At 37.6% G+C, this 20880-nt stretch overlaps 1 protein-coding gene across 6 annotated transcripts in view; it reads right to left on the bottom strand.

Moving 5' to 3' along the window:
* ANKS1B (ankyrin repeat and sterile alpha motif domain containing 1B) overlaps nt 1-19992 on the bottom strand; it is a 422022-nt gene extending 402030 nt beyond the window's left edge. For 5 of the 6 annotated variants that reach the window (XM_063396248.1, XM_063396245.1, XM_063396246.1 and 2 more), the window contains exon 1: nt 19494-19992. In XM_063396248.1, coding sequence (XP_063252318.1) covers nt 19494-19627 — 134 coding nt within the window. In that variant the 5' untranslated portion in view covers nt 19628-19992. Of the gene's footprint in view, nt 1-14444; nt 14509-19493 lie in introns of those variants that run through there. The other variant, XM_063396249.1, reaches the window with a different exon arrangement.
* Between the last annotated feature and the right edge of the window lie 888 nt (nt 19993-20880).

Below are 20880 nucleotides of genomic sequence, written 5' to 3'. Positions count from 1 at the left end.
TAAAGTATTTTGCAACAGTTTCCAGTTTTTCAGTATCTGTCAATTTGACTGATGCATTTTTAGATTCTTCCTCCAAAACAAAAATACTCAGCAGAATCAAACTTTGGCGTATCTCTGAGTGACAGTTTATTTCAAGACACTGAACAAAGGAAACAAATAGGTTAGAGGAATATAGGAGCTCTCAGACCAGACTTTGTTGAGATTAGCTTGGAAGTCAGACACATTTAAATATATCTTCCTCTTTGTTTTACTGTTCCAGTAACCCTCTGGCTACTAACATTAAAATTTGGTAGAATAAGCTATCTTTACTGTCTCTGTTTAAAGTCTCTTACCTAAGTAACACTTTAATCCATGAAAACATTCATGTTCAAGCTAATGCAATGTTTGGTTTTTTCAACATTAAGGTTTTAAGAATCACAGTATCATTTGATTTACTTAAATCTGATTATATATTTAAAATAAAAATGTAGCATATTCTGCATTCCTTTCATTATCCAATTCATAATTCTCTTTTAAGAGGAAACTTAGTTTTACATAAATTATTATTCATTAATTATTAATGCTTACTGCTCAGGTTCTAGATAATTAATGATTTTTTTCTTCATATTCCAAGTTAAATGATAGTGAAATATTATATTAGACATGGAGAAAGCAGTATTTATCATCATATTTTTCCTTTCTGAAAACTATACACCATACCAAGGGATGAGTTCAGTTCTTCACAGTTTTTTTTAAAGAAGAATTCTCAGATACAGCAAAAATTTTCAAGCTAATATTCTTCATAAAATAAAACATCCAGCAAATATATTTTAAAAAAACCCTTATGTAGCATGTATTCTGAAATTTGTATATTTTGTGTGGAGAAATTTTACAAGTCTTCTGCCATTGTTCATCAGTCAAATACTTTGAGAATGTATCTTTCATGATAAAGATGGATTTATAAAAGTGTTGAATGGACTGACATTTTGAAACTATTTCTCTTCTTGGAACATGTTACTGGTGCTGAAGTTCTCATGCAACACAAAACACCTGCATCATGCATATATGTTGGATGTGAGAAAAACAGTGTTTTTCATGGCACAGAGGAATTCTCCCATTCACTCTGCAAAGTAACTAATCAAACAAAGAAAAATTAGCTTCACTTAATGAAGGATTTATTTTTTCCTTTTAGATCTATGTATATATAGAAACATTCAAGTTAATGCCCTTTCTCCCCTTTTCAACCAAAACTTTTTGATTCCAACTTTTCAAGCATTTTCATGCATGATTTTTTTAAAGTCCCTTAAGATTTTTAAAACTATTTCCATACTACTTGATTGCAGCATTCCCTTCATTCTACTATAATAATCAGATTTTCTTTTATAAACAAGAAGTTCCCTGAGTGTACTATTTACAGACTAGTGCACTCTAAGACTGTTCATCCTACCATGCAGAATTAAAGAAATCACAGTCTTCTGTACAAACCATGCTAAAAAGCTACTGCCCATCAGTAAAATGCAGACTCATATGTTCTTTCTCTGACTAACTTTTCTTCTTTATGGATGGTGAATTTAGCAAGTGCTCTAGCAACACTGCCTATTCTTAAGTATTACATACCCTCCCCAGTGTAAAATCACATTTTATTTTGCTTATGATTAAACTGCTTTGTTTAAGCTGAAATTTCACATGTCAGACTTCTAAGAAAGGAGCTCTAGAGTAGAAGAAGAAAATAGGGGATGAGGGAAGGAAAACTGAATTAGCATATGAAGGGAAATTCTCAGGAAATTAAAATAAAATTAAATGAGAAGACAGAAAAGAGGACCCAACTCATACAGGCAAGACATGAGATTTCAAGAGGGGGTGTTGAAATAAGTTAAATAGCTGAGGAAAAAAAAATGGCAGCATCAGCACCCAAGGGGAAAATGAAGAGTTGTGAAAGGACACAAAGAAACACAGGATATTTGGAATAAAGGCTAAAACTAAGACAACCAGACAGACTGGAAGAGCCGAACTTTCATCAAGTGACCAGAAACACTTGTTAGACATTCCTCCAGAATGCATTTTCCTAAAGTGAATTCCATGATAACTGGGCAAATGTCAGCAACACTTTCAACAAAATAATAATGCACACGACCACTGGCTACCTGTACCAAGCATCCTAGTCAAGCACACAGAGTTCTGTGCAGCACATCCTGAAGTGCCATTCTCATTGACCTACCTCAAGTTCACCTAGTTCCTGGCTTTACAAGCTTCGTAAGGCCAAAAGATTATTTCTTTGGACATGAATACTCCGGGTCTCAGCCCCGTGAGTTGCTATCGTGCAGCTGGTCAGTTGTGATGCAAAAATTGAACAGGACTAAATGCATCTGAGTGTTGATACCACAAACATGATGGAATTGTTAGTTTGTCATGGGTTTTTTAAAAAAGAAAAGAAAAAGGAAATTACATATATATATATAATTATGTAAAAATATTTTAAGAAATCACACTGAAAAGTCAAGAAATAGCACAAATAAGTTATGCATGCATTTTTTTTCCCTCATTAAATCTGCCTCAGCCTATGTAACCTACTCTAAAGCTCATGAATCTGTACCAACAGAGCCCACTAAATATGATGTTAAGCAGAAAGGGAAATATATTCTGATTGGACTAGAGGACTGCATGGGAAAAATGAATAAATTTGTATGCAGGGTAGTGCAATATTGACCTAGGGATGCAGACTTTTTGTACCACAGAGGTTTTCTGACAGTAGGAAATTCTCTTAAATCTAACTTTGCAAGAATGATCACCAAGCATGTAACTTTCAGAGTACTCACCTCATATTCTGAGTTTTAAATGCACAAGCACTATATGCAGTTGCCTTGCTAGTCAGAGGAAATTGTGCTTTGCACTTTTAAATGGTTTGTGATGACAAATATTCTGCAAAATTGGAAAGCAGGTTTTAGGTGTTTTGAAACAGGCATCTAAAATTACTCAATGATGTTGACCCTAGTGTCTCAGGGCTTCACATATCCATTTGTAAAGTGAAATAATAATACCCTGTCTTCAAACAAGGTTGTTTTTGAAAATAAATGCATTATACTTGCAAAACTGTGCCATGAAATAAGTGAGGAAAAGAATTCTCTTTACAGAAGCACCTGTAAGCTGTGCGTCAAAGGCTTAAGCTAACGGTTACAATGAGAACATAAAAGATTAAATAACAATTAAGAGAGCACCGTCCTTCTTGTACAATTAAAGTGGAGTGAACACTGTGTGGTAATGTACGACATTCAGTAATACACACAGTATGCCACCAACATGCCACCGTTCATGGGCATACTATCTGCAGACTAATGTGGGTATACAAACATAGGACTGCTTGCAAAAGCCAGTTTGGATGAAATAGGACTTCTCAGTCAATTATATGCATTTATAATGCTCCTAAAACTAGCTGAAGTCTGGAAGAATTGTAGGCACATTTGCATGACACTGAATCTGGGTGAAGAAGTCCTGCTAAACCCAAGCTCGCTCTTGTAGATTTAGGCTGGGTATCATTGCTTCACACATGTAAATCTACAGAGAACTGCATACGGATTATTAGATGGCTTTGTTGAAACCAGCACAGATAATGTCACTTACAGATAACATTGGTGTGTGTTACCTCACCATGCTTTCCAGTACTTCCGGATCTAAGAGATCCTACATTTGCTCTCCCAACTTTCTATGACTCTTTGCCTAGACATAAGATCTTTAAGAAGGAAAGAGGATTTTGAAGTGGAGTGCAGTATATGACCTTGATCTCTGCAAGACAGCTTTTTTACTCATTAGCTGATCTGTCTCTTTCTCAAAACAATTGCATACTGAGTGTAAAGGACTTCCCTTCTGTACCTTCTCTTTATATCTCTTCTAAATAAATGTGTGTTTATGCTTATGTTTTAACTAACAGAATCATGTCTCCAGGTTTTTTATAAACCAGTAAATCAGCCAGTCACTGTACTTTTCCTCACTCTTTCTGCTTTTTCATTACTTTAATTATCTTATTCCAAAGCAGCCCCATTGTAAATCTGAAGCACTTGAGTGTGAAGTTCTTTTGTTTACAATACATTATGAAAAAAGGCCCATCCAGCACAATCTAGCAATATCACCGAAGCCAATTAAATGCGTGTGATCTAAAATTTCTCTCTTTACTGCCAGAAAACCCTAGTCACATCTTTTTCTTTTTTTCACTGTCATCTAAATAATTTCTGAAAACATATCAGACATCCTCATCTTCAGCTCTCTTTTCTGAAGTAGTTTATGTTCTTATCAGGTATTTCTGCCTAGGCTTTTATTTCTTCATGAACTCACAGTCAAATCATCCAACAATTCTTAAGGATATTTGCTATTCTTATTATTATGCTAAGTCTCAGTTAACAGAAAAGAGTATATGACCCAAGCAAATTTCTATATTCTAAATAAAACATGTCTCCCCTATTTTCTTTTAATGTTGGCTGGGGTTATGGGTGACTCATCCTGTTTAGTCCATCATACTTGCCATTGGCTCATCCTCAGGAACACAGACTTTTTTCCTAAACAAAGACATCAGTTTCTCTCTTTTCAGACTACTTTGTCACTGTATCCTTCCAGCTTACTATTTTCAGCTCAAAAGGCAGTGTTTCCTGTTTTGTGTTCTTGTATTAATTTCCCTCAGGTGATTATCTTTATGGCTTAAACTGGTGGAGAGAGAGGAGAGAGAGATGGTGGCAGGGCAGAAGGGGGTGCAGAGATGTGGCGAAAAAGGGATGAATGGAAAGGTAGATTAGTGGAGATAAAGTGATGGGGGAGAGAGAGGCAGAGAAGGGGGAACAGGCAGGGTGGAACAGGTGGGCGGAGATCAGAGGAAAGGGGAAGAAAGAAATGGAGATATTAAAGAAAGAGACCTCTGTGCTCTAAATTGATATATTTCAGTAATGTAATATTTTAAAGAATGTATTTTTCTCCATCCGGTTCAGCTAGAAGTCATATATGAATAGTAATTACTTCAGCAGATGAAAATTATTGCACAAATATAAAACTTCACCACAGACAGGAATGGATTGATGATACTCCTCTGAAAAAGGATCCATTTTAAATCTTGTTCAGTGCCTAAACGAATCAAACCTATGAACAATAACTGCACAGTTCTGCTAAGTCTATGAAACTATAGTCATAATACTCTGAGAAGTTCAAAGTCCTGTACTTCGAAATTCATGCCACAAAGAAAACTGAAGGTCCACTTTAAACAGTGCTAACACTTCTGAACCTACAATCACAACAGTCTAAAACATTTTTTATTCAAAATGTTGTCACACAGAAACAATTGAATTGAAAGGTGTGGTTCAGAAAGGTTTCAATATAGTACAAACCGAACACTCCCTTACTTTGCAACAAATTGCCTTTATAATTCACTTAAGTATTTGACTTCCGAATTTTGAGTCTCTGATAATTCCACTTTCCTATGTGAAACTTAAACTAAGAATCATTTTGAAGTGGGATTTTTTGGGTGTGTGTTGACTTTTAAGTTCTTTAAACAGAAAAGAACAGAATGTGAAACTCAAGACTGCTGGATTGTGATCAGAAGATTAAACTTAAAGTAACCCTGTACCATCATTGTGTTTCCCAAGCAAGTGTCATGAAAAATATTGCTTCTATGTTTTGGATTTAAAATCTTTAATCTCTTTCAATTTCTTTATGTAACTTTGTATAATCTTTGGTCTGGGGAAAATACATGCTGAATAAACCAGTTATTACAGAACACTCTTGGGATGAGACCAGAGACTTGAATCTAAGTCTCCACATCAGAGGTGAACTACAGGGTTATCAGCTTAACTATTGTTTTGGGCTCTGTTCCACTCCATGCCATTTCTGTGGTCAGAAGCTTAGATCACAACAAGTATCATAAAAACAACCACAGTTCAACAAGAAAAGCTGGTATTTTTTCATTGAAGCTGGTTTTTGAAAAAATTATTTTAAAAAATTATCCACTTTAATTTTAGTACCAGCTGCTCTTCAAAAACTATGTGAAACATTCAAGCACAACTACAGACATACAAACAGATCTTGAAAAGAAAAGATACTGATTGGGAGGGAAGAGGACATATACCTTTGACATCGTCATATCATTGATACATGTCTCTAAGGAAAGGAACTTCTCACTAAAGCATAGATCTATAAAACGGACACATAACTATCTAACTGTGACTGAGCTCAATTCAAGATTTTTCAAGGTTTCCTATATTGGCAAGACATAACTCAAATTTATTTGCAAAATGTCTTCTGTATGTTTTCTCTCAATTGCATTATTTTCTGGAGAATGGTGATACCCAGCCCTGTCTCATTAGCATTGAAGTAACATTCCACAACGGAAAAAAAAAAAATTATGCATGAAGATAAAGTGAACAATTATTTACATTTAAGTTTTTAAACTACTTCCAGTGGTGGAAAATACTGACCTATTGAGAAATTGATAGGCTAGCTTGCTATTGATTAACAGTGAAACACAAACACAACTTGATAGTGTTTCAGTTGGAAAAGAGAATCTAATGATCAAAGCCCTAACAGAATTGGAGATGTGTAATATTTAGCGCAGTAACGTGTGTTTACACAATATTAATAATGTGATCAGTGTCTAGTTACAGAATACATTGCTGTTAGCCAAAATGCATTTTCTTCATTTGGAATGTGGACTAATGTTTAGGTGTGCAAGTCTTCCTGTTATGTTAAGCTGTTACGTTAAATGATCCAGCTTAAGCCTGAGAATCATTTGAAGGGATACAAGGCAAACTTCTCTTTGCATACTGTAATTGCTATTCAGAGCATATGCTTATTGACCCAAAAACCTGCTCAAAAAACAACCCCTTTAAAATGATGGAAAAAATCAGACACTGTATTACATACGGCCAACTTCAGCACAGCAGCACAATACCAAATTAAGAGACATATTACACTTCAAATGAGAAGTTAAAGTTAGGCTACTTTCTCCTTTTCTGACAATTTTTAAGGTAGGTCGCAAATCTCCAATCTTAGTCCCAGGCGTTTGTTACCAGGTTTCTAAGAAGTTTCAAATCTAGCTAAAAACTCTTTGCATGATGCCCACGAAAATTAAAGTTAAAATATCTTTCGAAAGAAAGTAATTCTTCATATGTAAATCAAAAGTAGTTTAAATACCAACTTTAAATGAAAAGCTATTATTTTAATCATTCATATGATTGTCAAGTTCTGTATGCTTAAATGTGAAATAATGTACCCTAATGGAGATGCAAAAGGAAAGAGATTTGTCATCAAAATTATACTGCATTTGCCTGTGATGATCTGAATGTTAGCCTATGTGACTAAAATTGCAGATTATTAGAAGTATGCCCTGAGCAGTGCTAACAGTCAGGATAGCCTCCTTTGCTGCTCTTGTAAATTTGAAATAGTTCCTGACAACTCCCTATGTGAGTGTCAATTCAAATGCTTTGAAAGGTAGCATCTGCCTTATAGTTACAGAGAAAATAAAGCCATCCTTTGCTGAGTTCTGTATGCTTTAACACAGTTCATATGAAGCCAAATAAGTTTGGTAGTGCAATACTGTGAAATGAAACTGGTGTATAGACTGCTTTCTACGGAACTGAGAAAGAAAATCCTCAAAGACCCAACTTTTCAAGAATATAATGAATTGTCAATTTTACATTTTCCTCGAGAAGATCTCAGCTGTATTCTGGACTTTTCCAAGAATCCCAGAAAACTGCAATAATGCATGCTGCATGACAGCTGCTGGAGCTTCTGACAGCAACTCACAAGTCAAATGAAACTCATTAAGAGAAATGCACATTATGAGCCCACCTTCTGCAATAACTGCTCTTAATTCCTCTCTAGGAATTGTGACACTCAGAAATGGTGACATCTTGCGTAATTTAACGAAGTCATACTTTCAAAGGAGATTGGAGTAATTAGCTACTATGAAGACTAGCCAAAGTTAGTAAACTTTCAAAGAAAGAAGTCTAGACATTCTGGCTCCATCCTTTAAAAATAATCCTGAGTCCTGCTTTCTCATTCTTGACCAAGTTTTTTTCAACCCAAGAACATATTTTAACAGAAATACCACAAAAGGACTGAGTTCCTTGCTTCTGCCTTTTTTCAGAGATAGTGGGTTTGGCTTTGGCATTTTCCCCAGTAGCAAGGCAAATTCATCCGTATGTGCTATGGGTCTCTTGGATCAGACAACATCTAACCACCTGCATGTATTTTCTTGTCACTCTCTAAATAAATTTATTTGCCACCCCTTTAAGTTTTCATCAGTCTTTGAGGAAGTTTCTGAAAGTGGACCTCTACCATTTTGTCCAGGAAATTATCATGCCCTACTTTGTAAATCAGTCCTGTATTACTGATCTCACATTTTTGATCTGCACTGTGTCTGTTCTTTCAAACAACCCACTGAATTCTGCTTTATGTTTAGTTTTTCCACGCTATTTCCAGCCTAGTGCCTTCTGCATTCTCCAGCATCATTAACCTAGATTTTTTTTATTATGGACTTCCTGGCCTTGAGGTGAATATCTGGAGCAAAGATCTCTTTTTCAAGGCCAGCATAAGCAACCTCAGGATTCTTCACATCCTAATTTTTTTCCCCTTTTGAAGCTGGGCATCACAATTATCATAGGAAAAGAAGAGATGATGATGATGAGAAAAATCCTATTTAAAACAATATTTAGTTACTGAGGGAAGGGAAAAAAATCTCTTTGTCTCTTACCACCATCATAATTAGCTGATTTATTCCCTGGACGTTGTCTACTGAAATAGGCAGCCTAACAAGGAGGATGCTCCCTTGGCATTTTAAAAAGCAGACATTTCTAAACAACCTCACTTGCTTTTCTCAAAACTTATTTCCTCAGGCTGTGCCCTGTTACAATCAGCTGAGCTTTAAAGGAAAAGAAGGAAAGCAAATATTGCAACTGTTCATGTTATAGCAAAAACTATTCATGCACTGGAGATGTATGACAAGATTTCTGCTGCTTTTACTCCTTTTATGCCATTTATGCCTGTGTAACTCTTTCTTGCTTAAATGATAGAGACATGGATGCTCAGTGCTGAAGCTTCTCTTTTTTGGTTAAGTAGTACCAACACAGTAAGTACCACAGACCAGGAATGGCTTCTCTTCTAAAGTAACTCATTAGTTCTGGTTCACAGTTTAAGTGGGAAAATGATACACATCCCATTTATGCCTCAACCTATCTTTGTGGGGCAAAAGAGGAAACATTTCATTACTGGATAATGACCTTGCTGTTTCCTCAATAACTCCTTGCCACAAGCAAAGAGAGGAAAATAACATCTTTCCGCTACACACAGCTCTTTCATTTCATCTTAACACTTTACCTTCAACAATTAAAGTTTGCTTTTTCTTGCCTCACTTTTGCTGTTTCAGGTAATATAATGGGAATCTTGCTCAAATGAGTATCATTAGTCACTGAAAAGAAAGAAAGAAAAAAAAAAATCCTCCAGCATCTTAAATTCTATGGAAAGTTTCCTAAAAATATTAGATACACATCAGGAGTGGTAATTCTTTTTAAGTTATTAGGGGTATCTCAAATTTCTTTATATTCTGTTCACCACCATATGGACAGTCTATATTTACAATCTCAAAAGAAACATATTTTTCTCTGGAAAAAAAAAAATATATATATATATATTTCTCTGGAAATATATACATAACTATATACAAAAAGAGTGCATTAAAAATTGTTGAGATTGCAAAGGACTATAGTTCTGGTGCTAAGTCCTCCCATTAACACACAGGTATTAGACATAATCATGATTTCCTTTTATTGTGCAATGAATGGTGATCTTGGAACAGTTGAAGGCCTATACCCTAGAATGGGGATGATTGAATAAAAACTCTTTTCGTTTTGAAAATCAAAAGTATTAAAACATGCATTGGTATTTATTAAATCAATTAAACAAGGTAAGAACAGGTACAGCAGTTTAATGCTGCACCACAGAACTGAATTCCTTCCATGTCTGTTCTCCAGAAACAAACCTCTGAATATCTGAACAGTTCTTTATACATTTGAACATATAAAATGCTACTTAATTTACGGAGAATGTTCCTCACATAATACTTCATTAAGATGTGAAATCCTTGCTGTGAGATGCCATGAATGCTAAAAATTTGCATTGCTTCAAAGACCAATTGAACGAATGCATGGAAGACAAAAATCCACTGGAGCTATTTAATACAAAGACAATACATCTGTTGTAGGAAGCTGCTCTAAATTGCTAAAAACTGTGAGAGTACACTAGAGAAACTGTTACACACTACGTGTTTGTTTTGCTTCCATATTCTTCTAAGAACAGGCTCTTAACTCCCAGTCAAAACTGGAGAAGAGTACTTTGCTAGACAGACATTCATTCTGACCATGAAGAGTCACTCCTATAATTTTACAACAACTATATTAATCCTGTGAAAAATGAGCTCATTAAAGTCACAAGATGGAAACACCAATTCAACACATACTTCTCGCCATAACCTAAGAGTGCTTCAGTCAGCATTTTTAAGTGCAGATATTAAAACCCTCACCCAGTCACTGAAGGGACAGTAAACTCATTAATGCTGTGAAGCAATCAGATACCATAGCAAAAAACATCACCAAAAAAAAGCTCAGAAGAAATTCATCATTCCTCTTCTAGAGAAGAGCTTGAACTGTGTGCAGAAAATGAGGCTCATGGCTAAACACTGATTAGTAAGTTAAAAATACTGTATAACTGCTATGAGCACTGTCTATCCTGGGCCGCAAGTGAGGAAAAGACTACAGATTGTGTCATTTAATAAAAACATGTAATGCCTTCATTCAGTGGGATACATAAAAACTTCATTGGCAACCATAATTTTATCATTCATAAAAAAGCAAACTAAAACTCCTGAAATTTCACCCTGTATTGTCATCTTGGCAAAACTTTACTACATGATCTATCACAACCACTTTTTCCACTTAAACTAATGGCATGACTGGTGGCCCTTTATTAACCACTATTATAGCAATTTATTTTAGCACTAAAAGAAGAGGAGACAGTTTGCAAATGCATTTCACAAATATAGCAAGGAAATATGAAAATGTCAGGCTTTGAATGAAAACTATATTTCAGTGCATGTACATTTTCTTTCAATTCTACTGAATTAATTTTCTTTATTCTGCCCTGTTCCTTGTAGCTCATCCTGAATTTCTCTCACTGGCCTCAGCACTGCTAACTGCCATTGTCAGTCTCAGTTCTTATTCCTAATCCCAATTCATTTACCCATTTCCTTTACCAAACATTTCTAGCATTCCAGTCTTTTCAGAGTTTTACATACAGCCTTCTTGCCAACCACTCCAAATACCTTGATTCACGTCCCCACCTGTCTTCTACCCTCATCTCCTCACCCAGAACATATGCTATTCCATACCTTTAGATGCTTCATTTTCTGCTTATGACAAGACTCCTCTCCCTCTGAAATCAAGACCTATATAGTTTACATGAAAGTAGGAATAGAGGGGATAGATTTCACTGCTGTGACAGGCAGACAACAGATTTATAATATGTACGTATAATACATGCCGTATGCTTTATTTCCACAAATGATGTATTTGGTTCTCTGAAACATTACTTGTGCACCTGATGTGCACTTGTGCACCTCACTTGTGAGAAGATCCCTGGCAGATCTACCACTTGGTTATGCAAGATACTGCTCTGCAATAAATGTGCACAAAACAGGAAGCACTGTGATTGCAAATCACTTATGAACACATTTTGACAAATTAACTATCCAGATGACAAAAAGCACATGGAAGTGGATAAATAATTACTTGAGAAAGCTTAAAACTAAAAACAAGTGCAAATTATGTTTTTAAGAAATCATACCAATGACTTATTTGAGATTCTGGGGTCAAACTGCTAATATGAATATGCTGGGGAAGTTAATTTGCAAAAAATAACCTAGAGATGTATCTCTAACTTTAACCCTCCAGAATTCTGCCTCTTGGCCAGCTAATCTACTATTTATCGATCAGTACCTACTGTCTACTGCTTCTGAATTAATCCAAACCAGATATACAACAGACAGAAAGAGATTCTACCCAAATTTAGTTTCAACCTACCTATTTAAGTAGTCATTTTTAATATATTCAACACATACTTTCAATTACAATTATTTTCCTGTTCTTTAAAGTTTACCTGCAAAAATATTTAAATTAGGGATGTGTTTCATCTTGAAATAAATCATTCAATATGCACCTTGGGGTGAGCTCAGTCATTGTCTATGCCTCCTAAGTTACTAGATCTCCATTGTCTGTAATAGGAACTTAGACACCTAGTACTGGAATCAACACCTACAGAAACACAGCTGCTGCTGGCTGTTTTAAAAAGGGAACTAAATTGCACTCAAGACATCATTTGAACATTTTTTCTTGCTTTTGAAAATGTATGTACAATACATAGGAAACAGTGTAAAATGATTATAATAAAAGCATAACCTTATGGAATTAAATCTTACAGAGCCTTTCTTACAGTAGATACCTGTACATTATTAGAAATTCATAGATGTTAAGTGAGGTGTAGAACAATTATTGTATCACTTCTTAATGCAAAGTGATCATACTGAAAATATTGTCATTAGGAAAAAGTAATTAAAAAAATAAAAAAGGTCTTCCAATAATGGCTAGAAGGTTTTTTAAAAAGTGTATTATCTACTTGCCAAAAGGGTCTATGTACATGAAAATGTCATATCAGTAGGCAGAAATTAACACTTCTTACTGTGCCTTACACATTTAACATTAAAAGCTGTCAATATATTTTACCTTTAAGTATTAGTATAGGATTAGGATGCATACTCTAACTGGAAGTGGCCAGCATAGAAATTCCATGGCAGAAGGGAATTCCAGCTGTAGAACTCTTGTGTTACCTCCCCGGTCGAGAAGACTAAGCTTGTTTAAGAAAAGGTACTGTAACTGCACTTCACAGTACACTGTCCCTTACAGATTATATACCAGTAGCATAAATTAAAGCAGTTTATAGGATGCTTCAACCAGTGCCTTTGTCAGGAACATAAAAAAAATGGCCCAGAGCTGTAAGCACTCCTTAGTAGCTCACCCATGAATAGTCATACAAACTGAAACTGAGGCAAATAAAATAGTCTACCTGTAGAGTTCTGGAACCGTGTCTATGTCCTGTATCCCCACTGCACAGACTGTGAAAACACCTGCCCCAAAAGCATCTATATTTGCTCTTCATAGCATTTCCAACCTTCACAAGACAGCAGACCTTTCAGAAAACATCATCCTTCATTCCCTTTTGTTTATTTCCCCTCTTAGTTCTACTATAACATTACTACTTAAGAACTGTAATGTCATATCGATGTCAAAAATTACAAAGCAGCATTATTTCCACTGAATTACCAAACCTGTAAAATTATAAATGTTAGACAAGAGGGGAAACATGGTGGTGATCACAATGACTTTATAGAGTCCTCTATGGAATTAGACACTGGCCATCCAGTGGCTAAGAATTCTACAAGAATTCTAAAAGTATTGTTTTAAGTTACAGACACTTCAACCTTCTGAACATTTTTCCTGACCTTCTACTTTTAACGTTTGTCGAATTTCACTTACAAGTCTGCCTGATTCCATCATAAATTCCATCAGTCCTGCCAATACATTTACCATATCTTGATGCTATCTATAGACAGATAAAATTACCTTGGTAGATTTTACACTAGATCTGTAGTTCTTGCTGGTCGTTTTTTGCATGTGGTCTAACATTTTAGAAAATTTATAGAACATACACTTGACCAATACTCAGAAAACTATTTCTGGAGTAAGGAGAAGTGAGAGATTTATCCATAGAGTTTAACTACAGAGCTTGAATCTGGGATCATACTGAACTCCTAGAGAAGATTTATCACACAGACTTTGAGCATTGCCTTGCCCTTGACCATCTATGAGATGTCTTGGGTATTGCTATATTGCTACCTTTAAATATTGTAAATATTTCAAACTAGAGAAGAAATCCAAGGAGTTCAATAGATAAAATGTTGTCTCAACTCTGATTGAAAGCATTTATCAAAAACAATAATAAAAATAAATCTAAGAAGGATAGACGATAACAAAATGAAGGCTAAGAGAAGCTCACACATGTGAAAGGGTAAACAAACAGAGTCAAGGCAGCAATCAACTATCACTAATACCAAAAAGCCATACCATTACTGTTGTCCTGATTATAAGTTTGCATTCCATATTGAAAGGCTGAAATAAGAAAGATTAAATATGTCCTCAAAAGAATTAGGTTACCTATTTTAACAGGATAAAGAAGGTAATTGGGAAATCTGGGAATGCTGGTCTCTGCGTAGGACATTGGTACAAACCCCTTCATTAATTAAAAGTAGTATAACTAAAATTAGAAATAAATATAGACTAACCGGATGCCCCATTGAACAATATAATAAATTCTTTCAATTTTATTACCTGTGCTCATTGTCTGAAATAAATACCTTGGAACTTTGTGAGTCCAGAACTCTGGTACTGCAAGCCTCACATAATAGGCTCTTCTTATAAATGAACATGAGAAAGCTCCCCTTACTTTAAACAATGGTAGTTGTAATGATTAACAGAAGTAGTCCCCTTATTCTTGTTAAGTTGATCCATTTGTTATCCAAATTACAACATGAAAAAAAAATTAAAACTGCTAACCTAAGCTTCATAAAGTATTATCAACATTTGAAATACTTCCTTGCTCTACAAGGCCTACCAAGTGTGATGTGTTTTTGCAAAGGAAGCTGAATGAACCAGAGGGCTCTGCACAAGGACAGAAGAGATCTGTGTAGTTTTCAGCATGCACTGAGGCCATCAGACTAAACTGTGGCTTTGCTTCAAGCAAGATACTGCTCTAAGAAACAGATGAGGAAACAGATTGCAACTCCCAGATTGACAATCTGCTTGCCGTGTTTTTTACACTTTAGAGGAGAAATAACTTGGGCCAGGCCTATACATGGTATAGCTGTGCTAAGTAAGGCTGAGCAAAGAACGAAGCCATTCCCTGCCACAATGCCAAGTGTAGAAGGGGGAAAAACCAGCTCCAGGCAGGCTGCTCCACCCTTTCATGCTGTGTAATGGCAGCAGCCAACAAAGAGCAAAAAAGGGCCATTTCAACCATCCCTACTACTCTGTGCCAGTTCTTATTAATTAATATTCAATTCTGTTAAAAATCCAAAGCTCTTTTAACATGTGCAGTTTAAAAAAACTAAAAATAAACATATAATCAAACACTATCCATTCTGGCTAGTAACATAGAACAAATAGGCACATGCATGGCTACATGTGGCAAAATGAGGTAAGGTCTCTGAAACACATTAAAACCTTCAAAGTTATTTTTCCTAAAAACTCTTTGAAAGAAACAAAGTCTGTCACTATCAAACAATGAAAAACTGGTCAGTCAATTAAAACATGCTATGTATACAGAGATAATCAAATTAAGTAAATTAAAAATACCAGGTTTGTTAGAAACACTTTACTCTTTCTATCTGTTAAATCCTTTAATATGCATTTAAGGATTTTGGATACAGAAATTAAATTATACATTCTGTTAGAGAGACTGCGGGATTTTACTGTCAAGTTTTTGTGTTTAATATAAGAATAATATAAGAGCCAGTGAAATCACGTAAAAATATGTGAAAATTCTATTTGCAATCTGGAAAAAAAAATCTCTTAATTCTAAACTTTTTTTTTTAATACAAAACATATTTAATATACTAATGTATGACAATTCCAGGCAGTGGAATCCACAAAGAAACAGAAAAAATAAATTTAGATTTAAGTCTTCTAAACTTGGAATGTTTTAAGAGGTGTTTCAACATAGTAAAAGAAGAGACTTCTGCCCTGCACTAAGGTTTTGGGTTAGAGACCACAGGCAAAACATGTAACACAGCTTTAGATGTCCTAGTGTATCTCACTGGGAATTTAGATGTGTCTCCAGAGTTCCTGGATCTTTGTCAAAGTCCATCAGTCCATTTAGAAAACCCTGGGCACCTAAAGTACAAGTACCCAAGTTTAAGCAACTAAATTACATGAGGGGTACTTGCTCTAATATGCTGCCATGCCGTATGCTGATCTTTGCACCTGAGGAATTCACCTTCACTATACTCACCCACGATCTTTATAATAAAGAGCAGCTATGGAGACTGAGGCAGGGGGCATGAACTGACCCAGAGCAACCTTCCAAAGCTTCTCCCAACATGAAATGAGTTACAGAGTCCACACAGTCAATCACTGATTTGTTGTCATTGTTTTAGATAAACCAATTTGGGCATGAGGTATTATGTAGTAAGTATTACACATATCTGGGTGCATATGAGGCCTTAATTAAGCATACATCATTTTTATGCACTTTGCACATACTCTAAGCACGTGTTTAAATTCTTGTAGGAATTCAGTCATACATTTATATGTGTGCTTAAATGGCATTTCAGAACAGAGATGTTTTCTTGAACTTAGAAGTCAGGCCTTTAAAAATGATATAATTTAGTATGCAATTAGCATCAACAAATAGGTTCAACTACAGAATACCCATACAAAAATTTGCCCTATTTTTCCCCCAAGTGCCATAAAACACATTAACCGTTAAAAAAAAAAAAAAAAAAAAAAAAAAAAAAAAAAAAAAAAAAAAAAAAGCTGTTATAAAAAATGTATATAGAACATCAGAGCACAGATAGTTTGTTCACTGGTTCAGGTAACAATCAATGTGTATTTGTCAATTTATGAATATTAAATTTCATTTGCAGGGCACATAATTACTGTAAAGCAAATTTCCACCAAAAAAAGCATCTAGCCACAGAGAGTTCAGCCACATAAATTGAGTTGTCTCCACCACTTTGAAGAAATCCAAAGGGACAATGTACTCCTGTTACCTCGACCAACACATCAGGCACGGTGTTAGTACATATGCATGCTGAAAGAATTGGAAGCAACATGGACCTTTCTCACCACAGTGGGACACGTACAGTCCTGGGGCACCATTTTAGAAACTGAGCAATAATTATGATCAACAAAACAGCAGGAATTACTGTCAAAATTACTCCTAAAAATTAAATAAAATTAAGAAAATTATGTCCCTATATTTTTCTCAGTTGCTTTTTTTAAAACAACTTTTAAAAGTTTTTATTCTAATAAACTGTATGCAAAAATACCGATACAGCTTTACCAGTAAACCTCTTCACGTTTTCTATTTAAAAAAAAAATCTTTGGATCCCCCTCAAATTCAAACTTTTATACTGTACAAGTATGGCTCTTCTGCAACTTTGCTATTTTCAGTAAGTGGGGATTTCCCACACATGATCAGGATGTTCATATGGCTCTCTTATTGTTTCCATGTTTTCTGTACTAAGATAGATCCCGCCTTAATCTTGCATGTCATTCTGGACTTAATCCATAATTAATGGCACCAGTTAGATCATGGAACATCTCCAATTAAAACAACAACAACAACAACAACAACAAAAACCAACCCAAAAAACTACATCAAAATACCTGTCACATATAATTCTTTCTTGAAAAGCAGTTACTATAATGCATAGTAGTTTCTGCTTTGAGCATTTCTGCTGAACCCTCCAAAAAGTCTTATGTTCCATAGTGTTAGATTGTAAACATTTAAGCATCACCTTTACTGGATTCTTTCTAAATTAGAAATATTTCATCATACAGCTGGATGCAGCATACAGCTGAAAGTTCACTCTTAATTTTTGAAGCTGCAATTACAGAAGCCATAGGCATTCTTGTTAACATTAGTAAGAAATGCCATAAATTAAATAGTATATGTTTTACTCAGTTTTACTTCTCTTCAAAGCTAAGTGCACTTCCAGGAAAAAAAAAGCCAGTTGACTTTACAACCTAAAATTCTTCAGTGCTGAGTAACAAACAAGGACTGTGATGACCCATCTGTATATACAAACCCCATGGTTCACGTGGCGTGTACACAACATACAACAATGCTGTTTAATAAAGGAAGGCAAGCACAAGCAAATACACCCCCTCTGGAGATACAGAACTCACAATATACAACATGGAATTAACAGTGCAAGAATACAGCACAGGCACTAACCCTGGAGAAAGCCACTACACAAACCATGCAGTAGAACTAGATTATAAATGGCTAGTCATTGTTCCGAAGTGAACCTTACTTCTATACTTAGAAAAGTGGGTATCATATTTCAAATTCAACTGACTATCTGGCACACTTCTTCCTAAGCAGCCTATTTGAGTACAGTACAAAAAGCAATCACATGGTGTGCTTTGACTTTGGTCAATAGGCTAGTAATTCAACAGTGGTGCAATAGCTACTTGAACTGGGGGACCACAGAACTTTGGTAAACTATGAATACCTGAACTGTTGTTATTTACAGCACTAAACCTAGCTTTAAAATAGCAAGATTTTATAATAGAGTTTAAACAGTATAATTTGAAGAGCTAACATTAAATTTTCCCTGATAGAGAACTTGGAAATAATATAAATACCTTGACATGAAGGCACTGGCAACAGAATGACAAATATATTTTCACTTAATCAATTTCCATTGTGCTAGGCCTTTTCTTTCTTTAAGGAACAAAAACCAAACCAAATCTGAAATTTATTCAAGTTCTAGGTCAACAGTGTTTCAGTTCATTTTGTCTTCTTTTGCTATGCCCAGTTTAGTGTTGAACACTAGCGCTGGACTATGTGCTGCAGACCTTCTCTGCTCTGAATACAGCCAAATGCCATAAATGATTGTGACAATGCTCTGACTTAAGAGCATGATGAAACTTATGATCAAAGCTGTGCTGTAGATTGCAGGAGATACAAGTAATGACTGAAGTTAAGCCCTATCACCCAACATGGCCAGTAACCCAGTTTCACTCCACTAAATCCAAGTACCTCGAAAGTAATGCTGCTCTTACCTAACCTGCTCCCTAAGTTTTACACCTCCTCTGCCTCAATGATCTCCCACAAATAAAGATTCCCTTTCTTTGTTTTGTAGGCCTATTATGATGGCATGCCTAATTTCTTCAGCGAGCGAGGGTAGCAGCTATGGTGAGGGTATGGGGTGCAGCTATGGTGAGGGTATGGGGTGAAGCTATGTCTTTTTACACCGAATTCCACGATGCTATGCCTTGTCTGTGATAAACACTTCCATCTGTAGTTAAAGGAGCAATTTGAAGATGAATGCAAATATCAAAGGAAGGTAATCAATATATTGTACGTATTAGCCCAGCAGTCAAAACATAAGTTCTGCACCACAGCTAGTATCAGAATGAACAAGGACCCTGCAGACGCATTGAAGGCAGGAAATTCAGTACCACTACACTAATAAAATGACTGCCTGTGACTTTAAAGCCTGGCATGCTTGTACTTGGCGAGAGAGTGAACGATTTATTGTTACTATGAAGGATGCGGGAATGAAAATGAAGACGAGAGGGGCGATGATAATGATGACAGGGAAGAACAGGTTAATATCCCCAGCCTTTGATGGGGAACGATGTCCCTACCTCAATAAGCTGGATAAGGGAATAGCTCCAGATCCACTGCCCAGGATCCCTCCTTTCCTCCCAGAGAGGAGTTTCTCCACCAGAGCCACATTCCCAGTGCGAGCGGCTTCCAGCAGTTCCTGGTCCTTCCCCATGGTCGGGAACCAAGCAGCCCCCACGGGAGAGCTGCACCCCGGGCCACAGCGGCCCCCTCCCTCCACAGAACGGTCTCCCCTCCCAGACCCTGCCTCAGAGCAGAGCACAGCAGAGATTCCTGCAGTCCCTTCCTGACCAGCAGGAGCAGCAGCAGGAGGGAGGAGGAGAATCACCTCCTCCTAGTTTCACTGGATCATTTCTGGGTGGAGTGTGGAAGAAGGGGGGAGGGAGGGAGACAAGGAGGACGAGGCCAATAAAGAACCTCCCCCCCCTCTCCCATGCACGCACAGCCCTGGATGGGAGGATGGGGCGGGGGGAGCGGGCAGCCTCGGCCCCTGCGGCCGGACGGGCCGGCGGGGATAACGACCCTCACAGACGGACAGACGGACGGACAGACGGACGGACGGACGGAAGCGGGGAGGAGCGGGGAGGAGCGGGCGGAGGGAGGAGGCGCAGCCCTGCCGTGCCAGGCCCGTTGCTGAGGAGACGCGGCTGGCGCGCTCCCAGTGGCTGCCCGGGCGCGGCGCCCCCTCCGCCCGCCCCGGCGCTCCCGGCTCCACTGCGGTGCCGGCAGCGCCGCCCGCCGCCCCCCGCCCCGCCAGGTGCGCCGACCGCGCCCCCCGCGGCGCCTCCGAGCGGCCTGAGGGCAGCGCCGGGCCGGGGACGGCGGCCCGCGCTGAGCGCTGGGGGCCGGGGCGCGGGGCTGAGGGCAGAGGAGGGAGCAGGGGCGGGTTCCTGCGGCGGGCGCTGAGGGCGGATTGTCCGCAGGTGCGGGCGGGGCGAGGGGCCCGTGTCACAGTGCGCGCGTGTGTGCGCGGGCAGGGATCGCTGCCCAGCCGGGGCGAGGCGGGAGCCCCGCACGGACAGCGCCGGCTCCGCCGCGCGGAGCGGTGCCGGCAGATGGGAAAACCTGGGCCCGCGAACCTGGGGGGTCAGGAGCGAATCGGGCAGCCGGGACTGCCGCACGCCAGGCTTCTCAGTGTTCCCAAGGACAGGAGGTATATTGAATTGGTATCAAATCCAGTCAGCCCTTCTGGAGCTCCTTGTTCTGTTACTGAGACCTTTTAAATTGTGTGACTTTTCCGGGCCCCGAAATTAATCATTCCTCATGGATTTTGGGTTCTTTCAAGCGGTGCTGAAAATACTCAGTGCTGGCCAGCTCCTGGGTACATACATCCTTGATAAATGCACCGTTGGATACTGTACATATGTGAGAACTAAATTGTAGCTCCTTGTTCCTGTTTTAGTTCAG

Source organism: Prinia subflava, chromosome 4 (genome assembly GCF_021018805.1).
Source record: "Prinia subflava isolate CZ2003 ecotype Zambia chromosome 4, Cam_Psub_1.2, whole genome shotgun sequence".
Classification (NCBI taxonomy): domain Eukaryota; kingdom Metazoa; phylum Chordata; class Aves; order Passeriformes; family Cisticolidae; genus Prinia; species Prinia subflava.
The sequence above is the reverse complement of the archived record's forward strand: the minus strand, read 5'-3'. Positions and strand labels throughout refer to the sequence as shown.